At 49.9% G+C, this 17111-nt stretch overlaps 1 protein-coding gene across 1 annotated transcript in view; it reads left to right on the plus strand.

The window, feature by feature from the left end:
* Positions 1-606: 606 nt before the first annotated feature.
* Positions 607-17111, plus strand: part of NFE2L3 (nuclear factor, erythroid 2 like 3) — a 32065-nt gene continuing 15560 nt past the window's right edge. The window contains 2 exon segments of the mRNA XM_041727351.1: positions 607-928; positions 930-1436. Of these exon segments, the coding sequence (XP_041583285.1) occupies positions 872-928; positions 930-1436 (564 nt within the window). The 5' untranslated portion in view covers positions 607-871.

Consider the following 17111-nt stretch of genomic DNA (forward strand, 5'->3'; position numbering starts at 1 on the left):
GAACAGTGAGGGGTCGGTGGTGAGGCTGGAGCACAGGGCCTGGAGGGCTGGGGTGGGTGGGGAGGAACAGGGGTTTAGGTGGAACGCTGTTTCATCCCAACTGTGGGCTTTACATAGAGTAGTTCACCTTACTTCACCGCATCCCTATTGGGCAGGTACTACTACCCCCACTTGTACAGAGAAGGTAAGTCATGTACGCAAGGTCACCGCCAGCTGACTGTGCGGCTGGGACACGGAACCAGGTCGGACTCCTGGACTGTGCCCGCCACTGTTCTCACGTGGGTGGTGGTCCTGTGCCTGCCGCCCGGGCCTCCACTGCCCCTGGCCTGCACATCCTGCGCCTGCCCACTCACCTCCACCCGACCCCCTACCCCGACCCCGCGCGGCCACCGACAGCCGCCCAGCCCACCTCGGGCCCCAACCACCTCTGCTCCCAGAAAGCATTGCGTCCCCGCCCCCAGCCTCCGAGCCCGAGGGCCCCGCCCCCCGCAGGCCCCTCCCCCGGCGCGAGCCCGGGGCGGCCGTGGGCGTGTCCCCGGCGGCGGCGCCCGCGGCCCGGGGCGGGGCCTGCGGGGGGCGGGGCCTGGCCGCGGCGCTGGGCGGCGGGGCGGCCGCGCCGCTGACTCTCCGTGCAGGTGGCGGGTCTTCCGCCTCTCCTGACCCCCGGGCCCCGAGGCGGCGGCCGCAGGAGCGCCTTTGTGCCCGGCCCCGAGAGCCCGCGACGGCCGCCGCGCGCCCGGGCCCATTGTTTCGTCCTCCGTCTCTTCCGGGCAGGTGCCCGCGGCGCGCGGGGCCCGCACGTGCCGAAGCGGCGGCCGGAGCGCAGGGACCCGCGGGCGCCGGCAGGGGCGTCCCGGGCGCGCGGCGGGAGATGAAGCACCTGAAACCTTGGTGGTCGGACGGCGGTGGCCTCCTGCACCTCACCGTCCGTGCTGAGCTTGGCGGGGCTCCGCCTGGACCTGGACCTGGACCTTTACCTGCTGCTCCCGCCGCCCACCCTGCTCTGGGACGAGCTGCTGCTGGCTGGCGGCCCGACGAGCTCCACCTACGCGCTCAGCCCCTTCGCGGCCCCGGGAGGGTGGGGGCGCGCGGACCAGCTGCACCCCAAAAGCCGCGAGCCGGAGCCCGAGGGCCGGCTGCTTCGGGAGGTTCGCGCGCTGGGGGTCCCCTTCATCCCCCGCACCCGCGTGGATGCGTGGCTGGTGCACAGCGTTGCGGCGGGGGACGCCGACGGGGCCCACGGGCTGCTCGGCGCCACGGCCAGCGCCGCCTCCGCGGGGGGAGCGGGCGCCGGCGTGGAAGACGGCAGCCAGGCTGCGCCGGGGGATGGGGACCCCCGCGCGGCTGCGAGCAGCCCCGTGGCCGCCGGGGAAGAGGAGAGGGCGCCGGCGGCACCGACGGCCCCGGTGCTGGACGCCGGCGGCCGCGCGAACCAGGTAACCGGAGAGCGGGGACGCGCGCGGGGCTGGGGGCTGGGAGCTGGGAGCCCCGGAGCTTGGGGCGCGCCCGGGGGCCGCGCCCGCCCGCCCTCAGCCCTCAGCCCCTGGGGGGCTCCGGTCTCGGGACCACTCTGGCCTCTCCTTTTTGTGAATCCCCACGAAAGCTGTTAGTTCGGCCGCTGTGGCTTTAAGGTGTCTGACAAAGAAGTGGGTGAAGTCATCCGCTTGGTTCTAGAGGAACCGGAGTTCGGGGCTGCGGAAGGCAGAAGGGATGCTGGTGACTTCCTCGCCCGCGGTCTCCGTTCGGCGTCTCGCCTACACGGAGATGTCTTTTTCCTGGAGCCCGTGTCCGAACCGGAGGACCCGAAAGAGGCCTCGGCCCCCGGGAGGACAGGTTTCCCCGAGGAACCCCTGCTCCCTGTCCAACGCGATGGCCCCTGCGCGCATCTTAACCCGGTTGCAGTTCGTTTTTGTTGCTTACCTGGATTAAAGAGCCGTGGTCGGTGTTCAGCCCCAGGCCACTTGGCAGGCGGTCCCGCTGTGACCTAACCATCCCCGGCGCCTAACGACCCCTCCTCCCTCCCGGAACATGTGTAACTTTTTTTATGATTTTATTTACTTATTTGAGAGAGAGCGAGCGAGCGAGCACGAGCGGGGAGGAGGGGCAGAGGGAGAGGGAGAGGGACACCAGCAGACTCCCGGCAGAGCGCGCAGCCCCGACCTGACCCCAGGACCCCGAGATCACGACCTGAGCCGAAGTCAGTCGCTTAACTGACTGAGCCACCCAGGCGCCCCGTGTGTGACTTCTGAGCATAAAGAAAGCAGATACCCTGATGGTCACCTACTGGCTTAACAAGTGCTCTCTGGTTTATGGTTTCAGATCCTCTGGTTTAACATCCTTTTGAAACAAAGTGCATGAAAATCAACTGATGAAAGTATCTGTATGCTGCTCCTCTTGGCTTTTGGAGTCTCAGGACACTCTCTCTCTCTTTTTTTTAACCAATATTCACATAACTGCCTTACCCAGAGTTCCTTCAAAGGGGCCTTCTTAAAGATCCCTTGTCCCATACCCTAGTGTCAACAGTCGGTATCGATCAACAGGTGTTCCTTGGATGTTGTTTCTGTGGAGTGCAATCTTATGCAAAATGGGAACTGGGGCTAGACTGGTTTGTTTGCTGCTCTTCAGAATTGCCCTGTTTGTGTAGGCAGTTGCCAGACGAGCTTCTCCACCCTCTCCCGGAGGGGTCATTGTGCTGAAGTGCTTGTGATTCACTGTTATGCAGATCTGATCCCTTCCTCTTCCTGAGGCCGGAAAGAATGGGGTGGGGGGTTACTGAGAGTCTTGGGTGGGCTTCTGTCCAAAAAAAAGTGGAAGTTTCTTCCCCTTCACTCATCCAATCTCGATCATCACCTGAATCCTCTATCTCCTAAGGAGGTGACGCATGCTGCACTACAGCCTTTCCTGATTCTGTAACGTGTGTGTGTGTGTGTGTGTGTGTGTGTGTGTGTGTGAAACCCAATGCACCTTGCTGCAGCAGATGGCACCCTCCCCTCCCCTGCTGAATGCCACCCACTTGCAAAGCATACCAGGACCTGGAGGGAGGTGAAGCTGTTCGCTTTGGGAGGACTTCCCCTTCTCAGCATTACCTATTCAGACTGGCAAACCTGCTTTGGGGGAAGCTCTGGGGGCTAGCAACCAGCCACACCTCCACGGAAGGTGGAGCCCAGTTTTCCTGGGGTGGGGGGGAGGATAAAGTTCATTTGGGGCCAACCCCCCCTGGCATTGCCTTCCCCAGCTAGCTTGTATGGACCTGCTGGACTGTGGTAGGTGCCCTTGGTTATGTTCATTCTGGCAGTGATCAGCTGTGGAATACCTTACAGTTTTCACAGCCAGTTCACCTTCTTTGGTAATGTCTTTTAAAAACAAAACCAGAAAACCTAAGGAGCTTCTGCCTCGTTGCAAGTATGTAGTATTTGGTAATACACTTTATTATTTTATCTTATTTTTACATCAACTTGAGAGGTAGGCAGGTGGGGTATCCTTCTATCCAGTTTGTACTACAGGAAAATAGAGGCCCAGCGAGGTTAGGGGACTTGGCTAAAGCCACACCGTGGTGCCAGAAGTACAACCAGAACCCGAGCTTTCTGACACTCATGTTAGCACGTTAATTAAGCACCTGTGCTTACACCCGGGTTTTCTGAACAAGCATGTATCTAGGATGGGGTGATGCCCTCCACTCCTGACCTCAGCACCACTGCCCCCTGATTGACTGTTAAAAGCTGGTTGTATCGTCTGTAATGGTGAGGTTGCAATCTGAAACCATGACTGGGGGAGAATGGGTTGGGAAAGCAGCCCCGGGTTTTGCAGTCAGCAGACCTGGGATTAGGGCTGTCACTTACCAGTGTCAGGTGGGAGAGTGATTCTTATTGTAAGGTTTGTGCAAATTAAATGGGAAAAGCTTGTGTGGAGTGTCAGCCTGGAATGTAATTGCCAATCTTTTTTCTCCGCCTCCATTCTCAACCCACCCTCCTTAACCCGTCCCCACTCTACTCTTCCCTTTTGTCTTGTTTATGAGTCTGACCTGGTTGTTTGCTTGTTTAAGGGGGTGTGGTGTGTTGCAGCTGAACTGCCTGGCTTTGAATCCCAGCTCCACCACTTGCAGCTCTGTGTGACCTTGGGCCAATTTCTTCACCTGTTTACTTCATTTTCCTCACCTCACAATGAGAATGATAAAGGTGCCTACCACAGATGGTTGTGAGAATTCATTCATTTTTTGCAAGAGGCTTAGACTCGTGCCTGTCACATTTTAAGCACTTATTAAAAGTTAGCTACTCTTAACTTTGAAAAGGAGTGCTTTGTCCTACAGGACCATCGGAGGTTTGTTGTGTTTCTTTTTTCAATAAATAATTCCGATGGCTTATGTATTTGAGTTGTGGGAGATTCTGGTTGTGTGGTATAATTTTCCATAACTTTTGTACATTTGCAAAAAATGTTCTGGGAGTGGGGGATTTTCCAGGTATCAAAAGAAAGTACTGCTTTGGTTTCACTTCTTAGTGGGGTAATCATTATTTGAAAACAGAATCCGGAATTCCCCAGGGCAGACCTGCTTCCCTTCAAAACCACTCACAACTGATGATGCACGTGTTCTCAAAGTAATGCACGGCTTAAACAGAGACTGGAACAGTTTTTACAAATATGAATATGTGAACGTATTTGAAGATGGATAACCGCCTGTAGCCAGCTCCCAGCACCCGTGTTTCAGAGAGCTGTCTCCACTTGGAAGCTAAGTGGCCTGTGGTCATCTTCGTAATGGTTTCAAGCCCCAGAATGGGGACCCTTTGCTGGGTGAGGGGTCCAGCAGGACCTGGAGGAGGATTAGACCAGGTTTCTTCAGATCACAGGAAGAATCTGAGACAATCAGTACTTGCTTTTAAGAGTAAAGGAAGAGAAAGAAGCTCCTTGATAAAGTAAAATTTGTCATTTCAGAAGCGAAGTTAATCCTGGTGCCTGGGCAGTTGGAGATAGGTGAATTTTCTTTTCTTTCTTTAAAGATTTTATTTATTTATTAATGAGAGACACAGAGAGAGAGAGGGGCACAGACACAGGCAGAAAGAGAAACCAGCTCCATGCAGGGAGGCCGACCTGGGACTCGATCCCGGGACTCCAGGATCACGACCTGGGCTGAAGGCAGCACTAACCCGCTGAGCCACCCGGGCTGCCCTGATAGGTGAAATTTCAAACGCTTGTTTTTAACTCACAACTGTGATACAGAGGTAGCCTTCGGCCTTCATACATGGTGGTATAACGAAGTGTCAGAGGAGGCTCTTTGCTTACTCAAGGACTTGGTAAAAATTCACCTGTGATCCTGTGGGGAAAGATGGCATAGGTCACTGACTTAGTGTCCTAGGGCTGCAATAATAAAATACCGCCAACAGGGTGGCTTAAACAGCAGAAATTTGTTGTCTCCTAGTTCTAGAGGTGGAAAGTTGGACATCAAGGCTTGGTTCCTTCTGAGGCTGAGAGGCAGAACCTGTTCCAGGCCTCTCCTTACTTCTGGTAGTTTGCTGGCTATCTTTGGCAACCCTTGGTTGGTTGATTGGTTGGTTTTTCTCTTTTCTTTTCCTTTCTCTTCTCTTTCCTTTTTCTCTTTCTCATTTTATTTTGAAAATTTATTTTAAGTAATCTCCATACCCAACATGGGGCTTAAGCTCACAACCCCACTGTCCAGAGGCAGCTGTTGGTTTCTGTCACCCCAGTGTCTGCGGTCATCTTCACAAGCATTCTCCCTGTGTGCTGGTCTGTGTCTACATTTCCCCTTTTATAAGGACACCAGTCACAGTGAATTAGCACCTCCCCCCCCAGTCATCTTTAAAACAAAAAAAAAAATTTTTTTTATTCATGAGAAACACAGAGAGAGGCAGAGACATAGGCAGAGGGAGAAGCAGGCTCCCTGAAAGAAGCCTGATGTGGAACTTGATCCCAGATCCCAGGATCACGCCCTGAGCCGAAGGCAGACACTCAACCACTGAGCCACCCAGGTCCCCCCCTCCCCCTGTCATCTTAATTACACGTGCAGTGACCCAATTTCCAAATAAAATCACATTCTTAGGTACTGAGGGTTATAACTTCAGCATGGGTTTTGAGGGACACAAGTCAGTCTATTACACAGTCACCACGTCCCTTTTCCTGGCAGCTCTTGGGTTGTTGAGCTGGCTTAGCAAGTAGGCTACAGCAGTTTCTGGAAGCAGCTTGTCTATGTAGGATCATTTGCTGCAGGTTTTGGTGTATGCTCATGAGCAAACTTGGGGGTTTTTTGGTTTCGTTTTGTTTTTTTTGCCGACTTCATGTGCAAGTAACCCCAAGGAACTCTGCTTCAAACTTTTTCCCAGTCAATCCTTCACCTCAAAAAGCGGGTTATAGAAATAACCCCTCTGCAGTGTCCCTTGTACCATTTGGCTGCTCTCCGTTTCCCCTGCTTCTCTGCTCAGAAAGCAGAGCACAGGGCCTGGGCCACAACTCCAAGGCAGGCTGGGCCTAGTGGTCAGGTGTGCTTGGCATGGGGGGTCACTCCAGCTGGGGAAGCTGCAGATCTCAGAAGCCACTGCCTGGTTGTATGATCACTTAACCTCTCACTGCCTTGGTTCCCTTATCTGTAAAGCAGGATGATAAGAGTACCCTAGGGAGTCCTTGTGATGTTTAAATAGATCACACAAGTTCAGGGCTGGTACTCAGTAAGCCCTCAGTAATGTCAGCGACTGCTGTTAATTCAGCTGTGGCTCTAATGCTCCTGCCCCAATTTATTCCACTTCATTCTGTTGCCGGGCACAGCTTTCCAAAGCTCACGTTTGTCTCTTCACTTTCATTTGGGGAGCCTCCACCAGCTCATTACCTACCTACCGGTTCTTTTTTTTTTTTTTAAAGATTCTCTTTTTTAGTTATTCATGACAGACACACATACAGAGAGAGAGAGGCAGAGACACAGGCAGAGGGAGAAGCAGGCTCCATGCAGGGAGCCTGATGTGGGACTCCACCCTGAGACTCCAGGATCAGGCCCTGGGCCCAAGACAGGTGCCAAACCGCTGAGCCACCCAGGGATGGCCCCTACCTACCAGTTCTATATTTTGTCATTCAAGGCTCTGCATTTGGCTAGTGTGACCTAACTCCCCAACTGCCCTAGCTGAGTTCATCTCCCACAAACACTCTACCTGTGGCCTAGTTTCCACCTAAAACTCCCACCCACCTCCCACCCCACCCCCACCCTGCACAGTCCCATGCTTTCCTGTGCTCCTCTGTTACCTTTGCCCAGAATGCATCCTTTCATTCCTTCCAAGTCTTATTGTTAAGTTCTCAGACTCATCTCCACTATCGTCATTTCATCTACAGGCATTTCCTGTTCTTGTCTTTGAGCCCTGAGCACACTATGTAATATTTCATGTATGGGCCTTGGAATGCTCTACTTGTCTTGAGCATAGAAACTGGGACTTTACTTTCACCTACAAGGAGCACCAGAGACAGGGTCAAGAGCAGAGGCCAGTCCAGCTAGCCTCTCTCCTGAGCACTCCTCATCCATCCCCCGCATCGGCCTTGCAGAACTTCCAGGATACCGTGAGAGTGAATGTGGCGTGGTCATTCAAGGCTAGTCTCAACTAGTAAGTAGGTCAGATCTGAAATCCTGATGGGCCATCTGACCATTTAATGCCAGTTTGAGTGATGGGGGCCATGGAAAGCCGACTTTGAGCTTGGCATTATAATTAATCAGGTGGTGAAACTCAGGATGGCCTAAAGTTATAGAGCAAGTCAGTGTACCTTACCCAGAATAGAACAAGTCACTGTTCTTAAGCACTGAGTAAACCATACCTCCCACCAGCTGCTAAACTTCAAACTTGTGACGGCAAACTTTCCCCGTTTGTGGCAGCCTTCGGATCTGAGTAAGTTATTCTCAAACTCTAGTTGAGGATCCGTGTGAATATTCAGGTATGCTTCTGAGCAGCCGCAGCTGGCCGCAGCTCCAGACCCACCCCTGGGTTGGTTCTGGTTGAGTTGCTGATGGTGGTTGGCAGAGTATGGACAGTGGCACAGAAGCGAGACCCGGCCTCTTGAGGTTCCAGAGAACTGGGTTCCTTCCCATCGGTGGCAGGGTGCTTCAGAGGATAGAACCAGGATAATAAGTATACAGATGTAGATGGGCGTGTGTGTGTCTACATCTGCTTCCGAAACTTCTTTCAATTGGCTGATGTGATCGTGGACGCTGGCAGGTCCAAACGTTGGGTAGCTGGAAACTCTGGGTGGATGCTGATGCCGCAGGCTTGAGGCAGAATTTCTTCTTCCTCGGTGAAACCTCAGTTTTGCTCTTAAGTCCTTCAGCTGGTTGCGCGAGGCTTACTCAGACAACCACAATCATCTGTTACTGAAAGTCACTTGGTTGACTGTAGCGGTTAACTACACGTACGGAGTACGTCCCCAGCGGCACCTCGGCTAGCGTTTCATTGCTTAACTGAGTACGGTAGCCTGGCCACTTGGACACGTGGAGCCAACCTTCCCCGCCCCAGCTCCATCTCTTCCTGGGCAACCTCTGTGAGCCTTGGTTTCCAGATGGTGCAAGGAGAACATCAACCTGTTTCTGGGAGAGTTCTGAGGACACTATAACCCCATGTGCCAAGGGGTGGTACGGGTCCTGGCGTGTTACTAGACGTATAACGGATGATTTGCTCTTATTGCCCCTGAACTGGGGGTCGAATGTCCAGGAAATTGCTGTCCTCTGGAGGACAGGATCAGACTGCTAGGTCATACTGGGACCTGCTTTGGTGGGAAAAGAGGAACCCTCTTTTATGAGGGGGAAATCGTGCCGGAAATGGTGGAGCAGAGTGGGGATGGCTCCATGCTGAGGTCAGACTGAGGAAAGAACAAGACGGGCCACTCAAAATATCTGAAGAGCTGTTATATGAAGGAGGCCTTGGGATTGTTGACGAGGCAAGCCCTGATCGTGAAGGCTCATCTAAAAGAAGGACTTTATTATTTTAAGGTAGACTCCATGCTCAGTGTGGGGCTTGGACTCAAAACCTTGAGATGAAGATTGCATGCTGTAAGGAGTGAGCCAGCCAGGCGCCCCTTTCTTTAACCTTTCTTAAGAGCGGAGTTTTGGGGTGCCTGAGTGGAACAGGTGGTTGGGTGTCCAACTCTTGGTTTTGGCTTGAGTTGTGATCTCAGGGTCATGGGATAGAGCCCCGTGTTGGGCTCTGCATTCTGTGGGGTCTGCTGAGATTCTCTCCCCCGCCCTTCTGTCCCTCCCGTTCATTCACTAGCACACTCTCTCTCTCAAATAAGAAATAAATCTTAAAAAAAAAAAAAAAAAGGAACTGAGTGATCCAGTGAGTGCATCAGTTACTAAGTTGCTTGTTAAAATGCAGATTCCGGGGCAGCAGTTTAGCGCTGACTTCAGCCCAGGGCGTGATCCTGGAGACCGAGGATCGAGTCCCGGAGCCTGCTTCTCCCTCTGCTTGTGTCTGTGCCTCTCTTTTTCTCTCTCTCTCTCTGAATGAATGAACGAACAAATCAATCAGTCTTTTAAAAAAATAAAATGCAGATTCCGGTGCCCACTCCAGATCAGCTGAACTAGAGTCTCTCAGGTGGGGCCTGGGAATCTGTAGTTTACTGGACCTCCAGATGATCTTTGAGCCAGCAAAAGCTTGACCTCAGCCATAATGCTCATCTCCTATGGCCTCCTAATATTCTGCAACCCTTGCGTGGAAGGAGTGTCTGGCTGAAACCCTGCCCTTTCATGAATTTAAGGCTCATAAGAGCTAAAGGACTGGGCAGCAGGGCCAGGGCTAGTGCTCTGGTTTACCAGGTATTTTCTTTTTTCTTTTTAAAGATTTTATTTATTTATTCATGATAGACACAGAGAGAGAGGCAGAGACAGAGACAGAGGGAGAAGCAGGCTCCATGCTGGGAGCCCGACATGGGACTCGATCCCGGGACCCCAGGATTGCGCCCTGGGCCAAAGGCAGGCGCCAAACCACTGAGCCACCCAGGGATCTCCTACCAGGTGTTTTCAAGTCAAAGCCACATTTCTCTAGTTCCTCGCTGGAGGATGGGGAACTAGCTTGCCAAAAAAGTAATAATGAATGTAGAACTACAGTTGATCCTTGAACAATGAGGTTAGGGGTGATGACTCCACACAAAGGTGAAAATCCATGTAGAACTTTTTTTTTCTTTAGATTTTTTTTTTTTCTTTAGATTTTATTTATTTGAGCGCACAAGCAGGGGGAGTGGCAGGGAGAGGGAGAAGTAGACTCTCTGCTGAACAGGGATCCCAATGAGGGGTTCCGTCCCAGGACCCTGGGACCATGACCTGAGCTGAAGGCAGCCACTTAACCGACTGAGCCACCCAGAGGCCCCTCCAAGTAGAACTTTTGACTCCCCTAAAACGTTACTATTAATAGCCTACTGATAACATGAAGAATTGGTGACATATATTCCGTATGCTATGTGCATTACATTCTGTGTCCTTACAGTAAAGGAAGCTAGAGAAAATACACTTACAGTACTGTAAAAAATGCACATATCAGGAGACTTGGCTCAGTTCACATTTGTGTTGTTCAAAGGTCAGCTATAGCTTGCACATAAATGCAGTTTAAAGCTCTTGCTTAAGTTCTAAAGCAGGCAAGATAGAAATATCAGAACAGGAGAGAAGTTTTTAGGCAGGTAAAAATGTTCTGTGTCAAGTGGAGATGTGAGTTACATAGGCACCTCCGTTTATCAAAATTGTACAGCTAAGGTTTATGCATTCCTGTCTGTGTAAATCCTGCCTAGAAACTGGTGGAATAGTTCTGCAGGGAGAGGTGGAGGTATTGATATAAGCATGTCAGGATGCTGATAGTTGCTGAAACTGGGTGATGGGTGTGCATGGAGGGTTTCCTAAAGTCTGTTTTCTGCTTATTTTATGTGTTCGAAATTTTCAAGAGTAAAGAAAACCGAAAAACATCATGCATTTTGAGGCTCACTTGGCCTGTCTTGCCTGCCGGGGTAGTTCCAGCATAAAATAAATGAATCATAAATGAATTTCTACTGCCTGCCTCTCCACTCCCCGGTGCCTCAACCTGCCTGGAGGGGCCACCTGCATGAGAAACAGCACTTTTTTACAATCGAGTCTGAGTTGGCACTCGTGCCCTTGTGTACTAGGTATTGAGGCCTCTATTTAGAAGCACTGCCCATTTGACTTCTAGTGGGCAGTCACATCAAATGACTTTGTTTTAGCCATGTGGAGCCCTCCTGCCAATTGTTGAGCTGTCTCCCTGCCTCCTCCAGGGCCTTTAGAAATAGCTTGTATTGTACATTATTATGGAAAATTCTCAAGCATATATTACAGGTGGAGAGAATGGGGACTAGGGTGATGGGACCTCCTGGCCCTGTTGTTTATTTAGCTTTAACATTACAGTTCATGGCCAGTCTTATTTTGTCTGTAACAGCCTCCTCCCTACCTCTTTATTTTAAAACAAATCCCAGATATCATTTCTTGGAATTCTTGTGCCAGTTCTTCGCAGGGACTTAGCAAAGAGAAGAGAAAAGCCCAGCTTTGTCCTTGTCTTACTCTTCCCACTGGCTTCCCTGACTCAGAAAACCTACTGTAAATATTTATATATATATATCCCTAAAATGTAAGGACTCTTCTAAATATAACCAGGGTATAACCATTAACACACCTAAAGAAAAAAAATCAACTATAATTCTTTAACATCATCAAATTTCCAGTCAGTACGCAAGGTCCCCCAAACAGTCCGTGAGTAGTTTTTCCGCAGTTGGTTTGTTGGCCTCCTGACCAGGCCAGGCCCACACCTGGCACAGCAGCCGGCCGTGTCCGCAGGGGACGGTGAGGTTCAGACAGACAGGACTTCTTGATGCTGACGGAGTCAGCCCTGCCTGGCAGCCCTTCCCCTGCTCTTCTGTTCTGCCTGAAGCCAGTGGGTGCAGCCATTGGTGGTGAGGCCGTTGGGCTTCTGGCAGGAGGCCGGGTGTGCCCTAGATGGCTCCCATGAAGGCATGTCATGAATGACTTCTTACGGAGCAGATGGGCATAGTGGGGCACCCAGAGGCCGCCAGGGGAAGGGCTGAAAGTGTTACAGGTGAGGGTGAGGACGGTGAGGCCCTCAGGGGGAGAAATGGCCTGGCCTCCTCCTTGTTCAGCCTCCACTGTCCTGCTTCGCTTCCCACCCCTGAGCCACCTGTTCCGAGCCCCAGGTTTGTGGGGGGGGGGGGTACGGCTTCTGCAGGCACATGGAGATCTGGAGGGACAGACAAGGTGGCTAAGAGCCAGCTCTGCCAGGCAAATGCCTGCGGCCGAACCCTGGTTCTGTCACTTAAAAGCTATGGGACTTAGGGCAAGTTGCTTAATGTCTCTGTGCCTCCGCTTCATCCTCTGGCACCGGAGGTAACAGCAGTACCTATCTCACAGGGTTGCTGAGCAACTTAAATGAGATCATGGATGTGGTGCCTGACCCACAGCGAGTGCTCAATAAATGTGAGCTATAATTATTATAAACTGCTATTAAAAACCACCCAGGCCAAATAGGACACAGTCTCTTTATCTGGCTCCTGGTTTCTCTCTAGACCTAATGACTCCAGCTTGCCTCCAGCCTAGAGACGGGCCTCAGAATTCTTTGGCCTTCACCCCTGTCCCTCTGATGTCATCCTTCTTGTAGGCACCACATTGTTCTTTGTCTTTGAAGGTTCATCCAACCCTAAAGGTCAAAGCAGGTCACAGTCATTCCTCCCCCAGAAGCATAATTGAAAGGCCCAGTTAAGCCAGCTGGGACTGTTCACAAAGACTTTTTTCAGGGTCAAGCTCTCCATCCCAGTATTCAGGTCCCCAATACATTATAAGGAGTTCGGGCTTGGAAATCATGTTGCCAGTTATCAGGAACTTCAGAGATTTAGCAAAAAGAGAAGAGCCCTGTGTCGCTCCCCTCTCCCCCTTCCCACTAACCTCCACTGATTCAGAAAACTTGCATGCAAGGTTCTGCTCCTTAACCTTGGTTGCAGACATAAATAACAGCTGGAGGACAGGTGTCTAAGTTTCTAGCCCATCAGGAAATAAAAGATCCCAATAATTGTAATTTTATATAGAACAGGAGAAGTGTCATAGGAGAAAATCCAGAAGCCATGGTATTTTAGAGACAGGAGAACCAAATTTTAGAAAGGGGTGCAAAATGACATCCTGGACCTGTGCAGAGGAAGAGATGAGTCCCCTCAAGGGCAGAGAGGACTGTAGTGGGGGAGGACCCTTCTACAGGTGCCAGTTCAGTCCAAGTCACTGGATTCTTAGCTATGATTAAGCGCCCCAGCTCACTAGTTTACGATGGCTTCCTATGGCAAGCACAGAAACTTTTTTTTTAATTGAGTCCCAGCCCCACAAAAGTAAAAATCACCTACACACAAATAAAAAGTAACTTAATGATGGGTTTGACTTCCCTATTCTTAAGAGCATGGACCATAAATCTCCAGTATATACAACTGTACTTGTAAAACACATGTACTGTGTATCTCAGCTCCTTGTCACTCAGTTGAGAAAAACAGGAAGAGAAGAGAGTAAAGATAGTAATTACTGGTACCAGGGCCTGTATGGCTTTCTCTTGACATTCTGAGTGAGCTGCATGCAGTTAGTCTTTAATTGTAACTCTTCAGAATCAAAAAGCATTAGAAAGGAGTAGTAATTACTGTGACATCTTTAATGTGTGAAGTGCTTTTTTTCAACCAATTTCTTAAAATGTGAATTAAGAAAGTATCCTTTCACTTCACAGACAAGGAAACTGAGGCCCAAGGTAATATAGCTGATAGGAGTAGCATGGCCCTTTTTCCTCAGCCATTTTTGGATCTGAGCCCTCCATAGGGCTTTTTTTTTTTTTTTTTAAGATTTCATTTATTTATTTTGAGACCATGCACGGTGAGTGGGGAGCAGAGGGAGAGAAAGAATCAGAGGCTGACTCCATGCAGAGCACAGAGCCCCGCCCCCCCCCCCCCCCCCAGGGCTCAAACCCATGAACCTGAGATTATGATCTGAGCCTAAACCAAGAATCAGATGCTTAACAGATTGAGGTATCCAGGTGCCCCTCCATTGGACTTTTGAGACACCTTGTAAGCTGTGCAAATTATACGACATGTGCAATAGCCTTTTTTTTTTTTTTTTTTTTACTTTCTCAATATTACAATATTGAGTCCTCTACCCCAAACTGCCTTGAGATGTGGTCTCTCCTTTCTTCCACCAAGATAAAATTGCTAACTGTGATGTCACAAATTGGGTTCCCTGGGAGGGGGATTCTTGAGATCAAGTTAGATCTGCAGGATGATCATAAGGGTGTGACCATGGACACTACAACTAGGGAAGGGAGGACAGAAATAGAAGTCAAACTTGATGCAGGCTAATGAAACCAGGAGCTTTGGGGCTAGCATGGTTCATCACAGTTGTCCCACATTGGGCCAAGATGGCCAGGCCTTTGTACTCTCCCTGCTCAGTCCGGGACTCTGGGTGCCCAGGGAAGGGTGTGACCTCAGGGGAAGTAGCTGTCAGCCCTTGAGGTGTCCTTAAAGGCTCAGCTGGAGGCCCTGTCTCCACTGGTCCTTCCTTGGGGGGATTCTGGGTTACACAGCTTTATGTGCAGCACACTAACCCGGGGAAAATTCTTATTTGTCACTTCTCATAACACATTTCTTTTAGCTTTATAACACACTTTGCAGTAAATGATAGTTGAATGAGTGAAGGACCAGCTAAGAAAATACTGAATAGGGGCTCCTGGGTGGCTCAGTTGGTTAAGCATCTGCTTCCAGCTCAGGTCATGATCTCAGGGTCGTGGGATTGAGCCCCACATTGGGCTCCCTGCTCAGTTGTGAGTCTGCTGCTCCCTCTCCCTCTGCCTGCCACGTCCCCTGCTTGTGCTCGCTCTGAAAAATTAATTTTAAAAAATCCTTCCACAAAAATAGCAGTATGTGTCTTTAAGAGAAAATACTAAATGCCTAAACCTGTGCATATTAAACCATCTCTCTTCCCCAGTTCTCTGGAATTCCACCTGCCATTGAGATTCTTGGTGGTTAGCAGTCTCCTGTCCCCTGCAGCCTCCTAGACAGGGCAGCCTTTTGGGATGGTCTTAGTTTGAGCCTCTTGTCCAGCTTCATTGTTACTAGCGTCCTCTTACCCTTTCAAAAATGGACTGCTTTGGGGGATAAATTCTGTAGCCACTTTCTTAGACCCTCGGAGAGTCAGAACTGGCAAGGGCCCTCTCAGGAGATTAGATAGGTACTCAACAGTGAAACGAAGTGCTCCAGGTTTCACCACCTGCCTCTCCCGCCTCTCTCTCTGTGGCCAGAGAGGAAGAAGAAATACCTGCAGGCAGCACAGCTCAAATCCCTGCTCCTACTGTGACTTTCCTCCCTTGACTCCTGCAGCCAGCTTCTCATGCCTCCCTCCTTAACGATAGTCAGCAATCCTCCTCCGTGTAGACTCTGTCCCCGACTTGAATCTAGAGCCCGGCCTCTGCTGTCTTCATGTCATCAATTGCTTCATGGGTACATTGAGAGCTCTAAGATATTGCCGCCTAGTGAGCTGCATTTTTAACCTTTTCATCAGCAAAATACTAAGAGACAGATCCAGAATAGGAGGGGTGTGAGGAAGTGGGTATGTCCAAATGCTACTGATGACCATGTAAATTAGAACGGCCTTTTTGGAGGGCTTTTTGGCATACCCCATGAAAGCAGTTGAAAACATCGTCAGCATAATTTCTTTAAGAAGTTAAAAAATGTATACTGGTGCAGGAAAATTCAAGAGGAAATCTTCAGGCTTTCCAGTAGGGAATTCTGTAACATAAAGCTTCCCAATTCTTTTTCTTTCTTTTTTTTTTTTTTTTCAAAACCAGCACAGTAATGATACCAAGACCTTAAAAAAAAATGTATCACAAAAATCTAAGAATCACTTTTATGCATATTCATGCAGAACATTAAATAAAATATTAGCAAGGCATACAAAAAATGTAGATGCAAAAAACTTTTTAAATGTTTATGTTATCCAGGGGGGTCCCTGGGTGGCTCAGCGGCTCAGCGGGTTAGCGTCTGCCTTCTGCCCAGGGCAAGATCCTGGAGACCCGGGATGGAGTCCTGCATCGGGCTCCCTGCATAGAGCCTGCTTCTCCCTCTACCTGTGTCTCTGCCCGCCCCCCTCTCTCTATGTCTCATGAATAAATAAAATCTTTAAAAATAAATGTTTATGTTCTCCATTGTTGAATGACAGATTGTCCCAAATTTAATGGCTTAATACAAGTATTTATTATCAAATTCTGTAGCAGCTTGGCTCGATGGTTCTCATTCAGGGTCTCCTAGGTTGTGATCAGGGTGTCGGTTGGGTTGTGTTTATTCACTTCCAAGATGGATCAGTCATGCCTGTTAGCGAGAAGCCTCAGCTCTTCGTGGGGTAGGCCTCTCCGGAGAGCTCGATCTTTCCAACACCAGTGATGACTTCCACTAGAAAAAGTGATGGGGGCAGGGAGAAACCAGTGTCATAACCATCACATCCACCTTGCTTGTTAGAAGTGGTTCACTAGGTCCAGCTCAAGGGAAGGGGAATTGAGCTTTACCTTTTGAAGAAAACTGTGTCAAATAATTTGTGGATATATTTTAAAATTCTTTTTAAAAATACCTTTCAAAAATAAGGATAGGTTTTCCCACCACTGAATTCTCAAAGCTTCCATCCATTTCCTACTCCTTGTCCTGAAATAAAGGCTTTAACTAACTTGTTTCTGAATTAGCCCTGCCACGTGTACTTTGGAATCCATCCTCTATCACCTTCTGGAGGACCTTGCTTTATTGTTACCCTTTCTCCTAAATCATTCTCCTACAAATGTACTCTAGTTTCTCTCCTCTTCAAACAAAACACTACTCTGATCCATATCTCTATTCACTTCATAGCCACCATTCCTGAAAAGTCCTCTTTTCTGCTGTTTCCAAAGTCTGCTGTTTCCAATTTGTCAGCTCCCATTTTTACTCTTCTACACAGTACCACTGGCTTCTACCCTAAATTGATTTTTTTGAAGGTTACCAACAACTTTCTTATTGCCAAACCCAGTGAAGACTTTTCTGTCCTTACCTTGTGCAACCTCCAAGCAGCATTCAGCATCATCAGCCACTCCATC

Source organism: Vulpes lagopus, chromosome 13 (genome assembly GCF_018345385.1).
Source record: "Vulpes lagopus strain Blue_001 chromosome 13, ASM1834538v1, whole genome shotgun sequence".
Lineage (NCBI taxonomy): Eukaryota > Metazoa > Chordata > Mammalia > Carnivora > Canidae > Vulpes > Vulpes lagopus.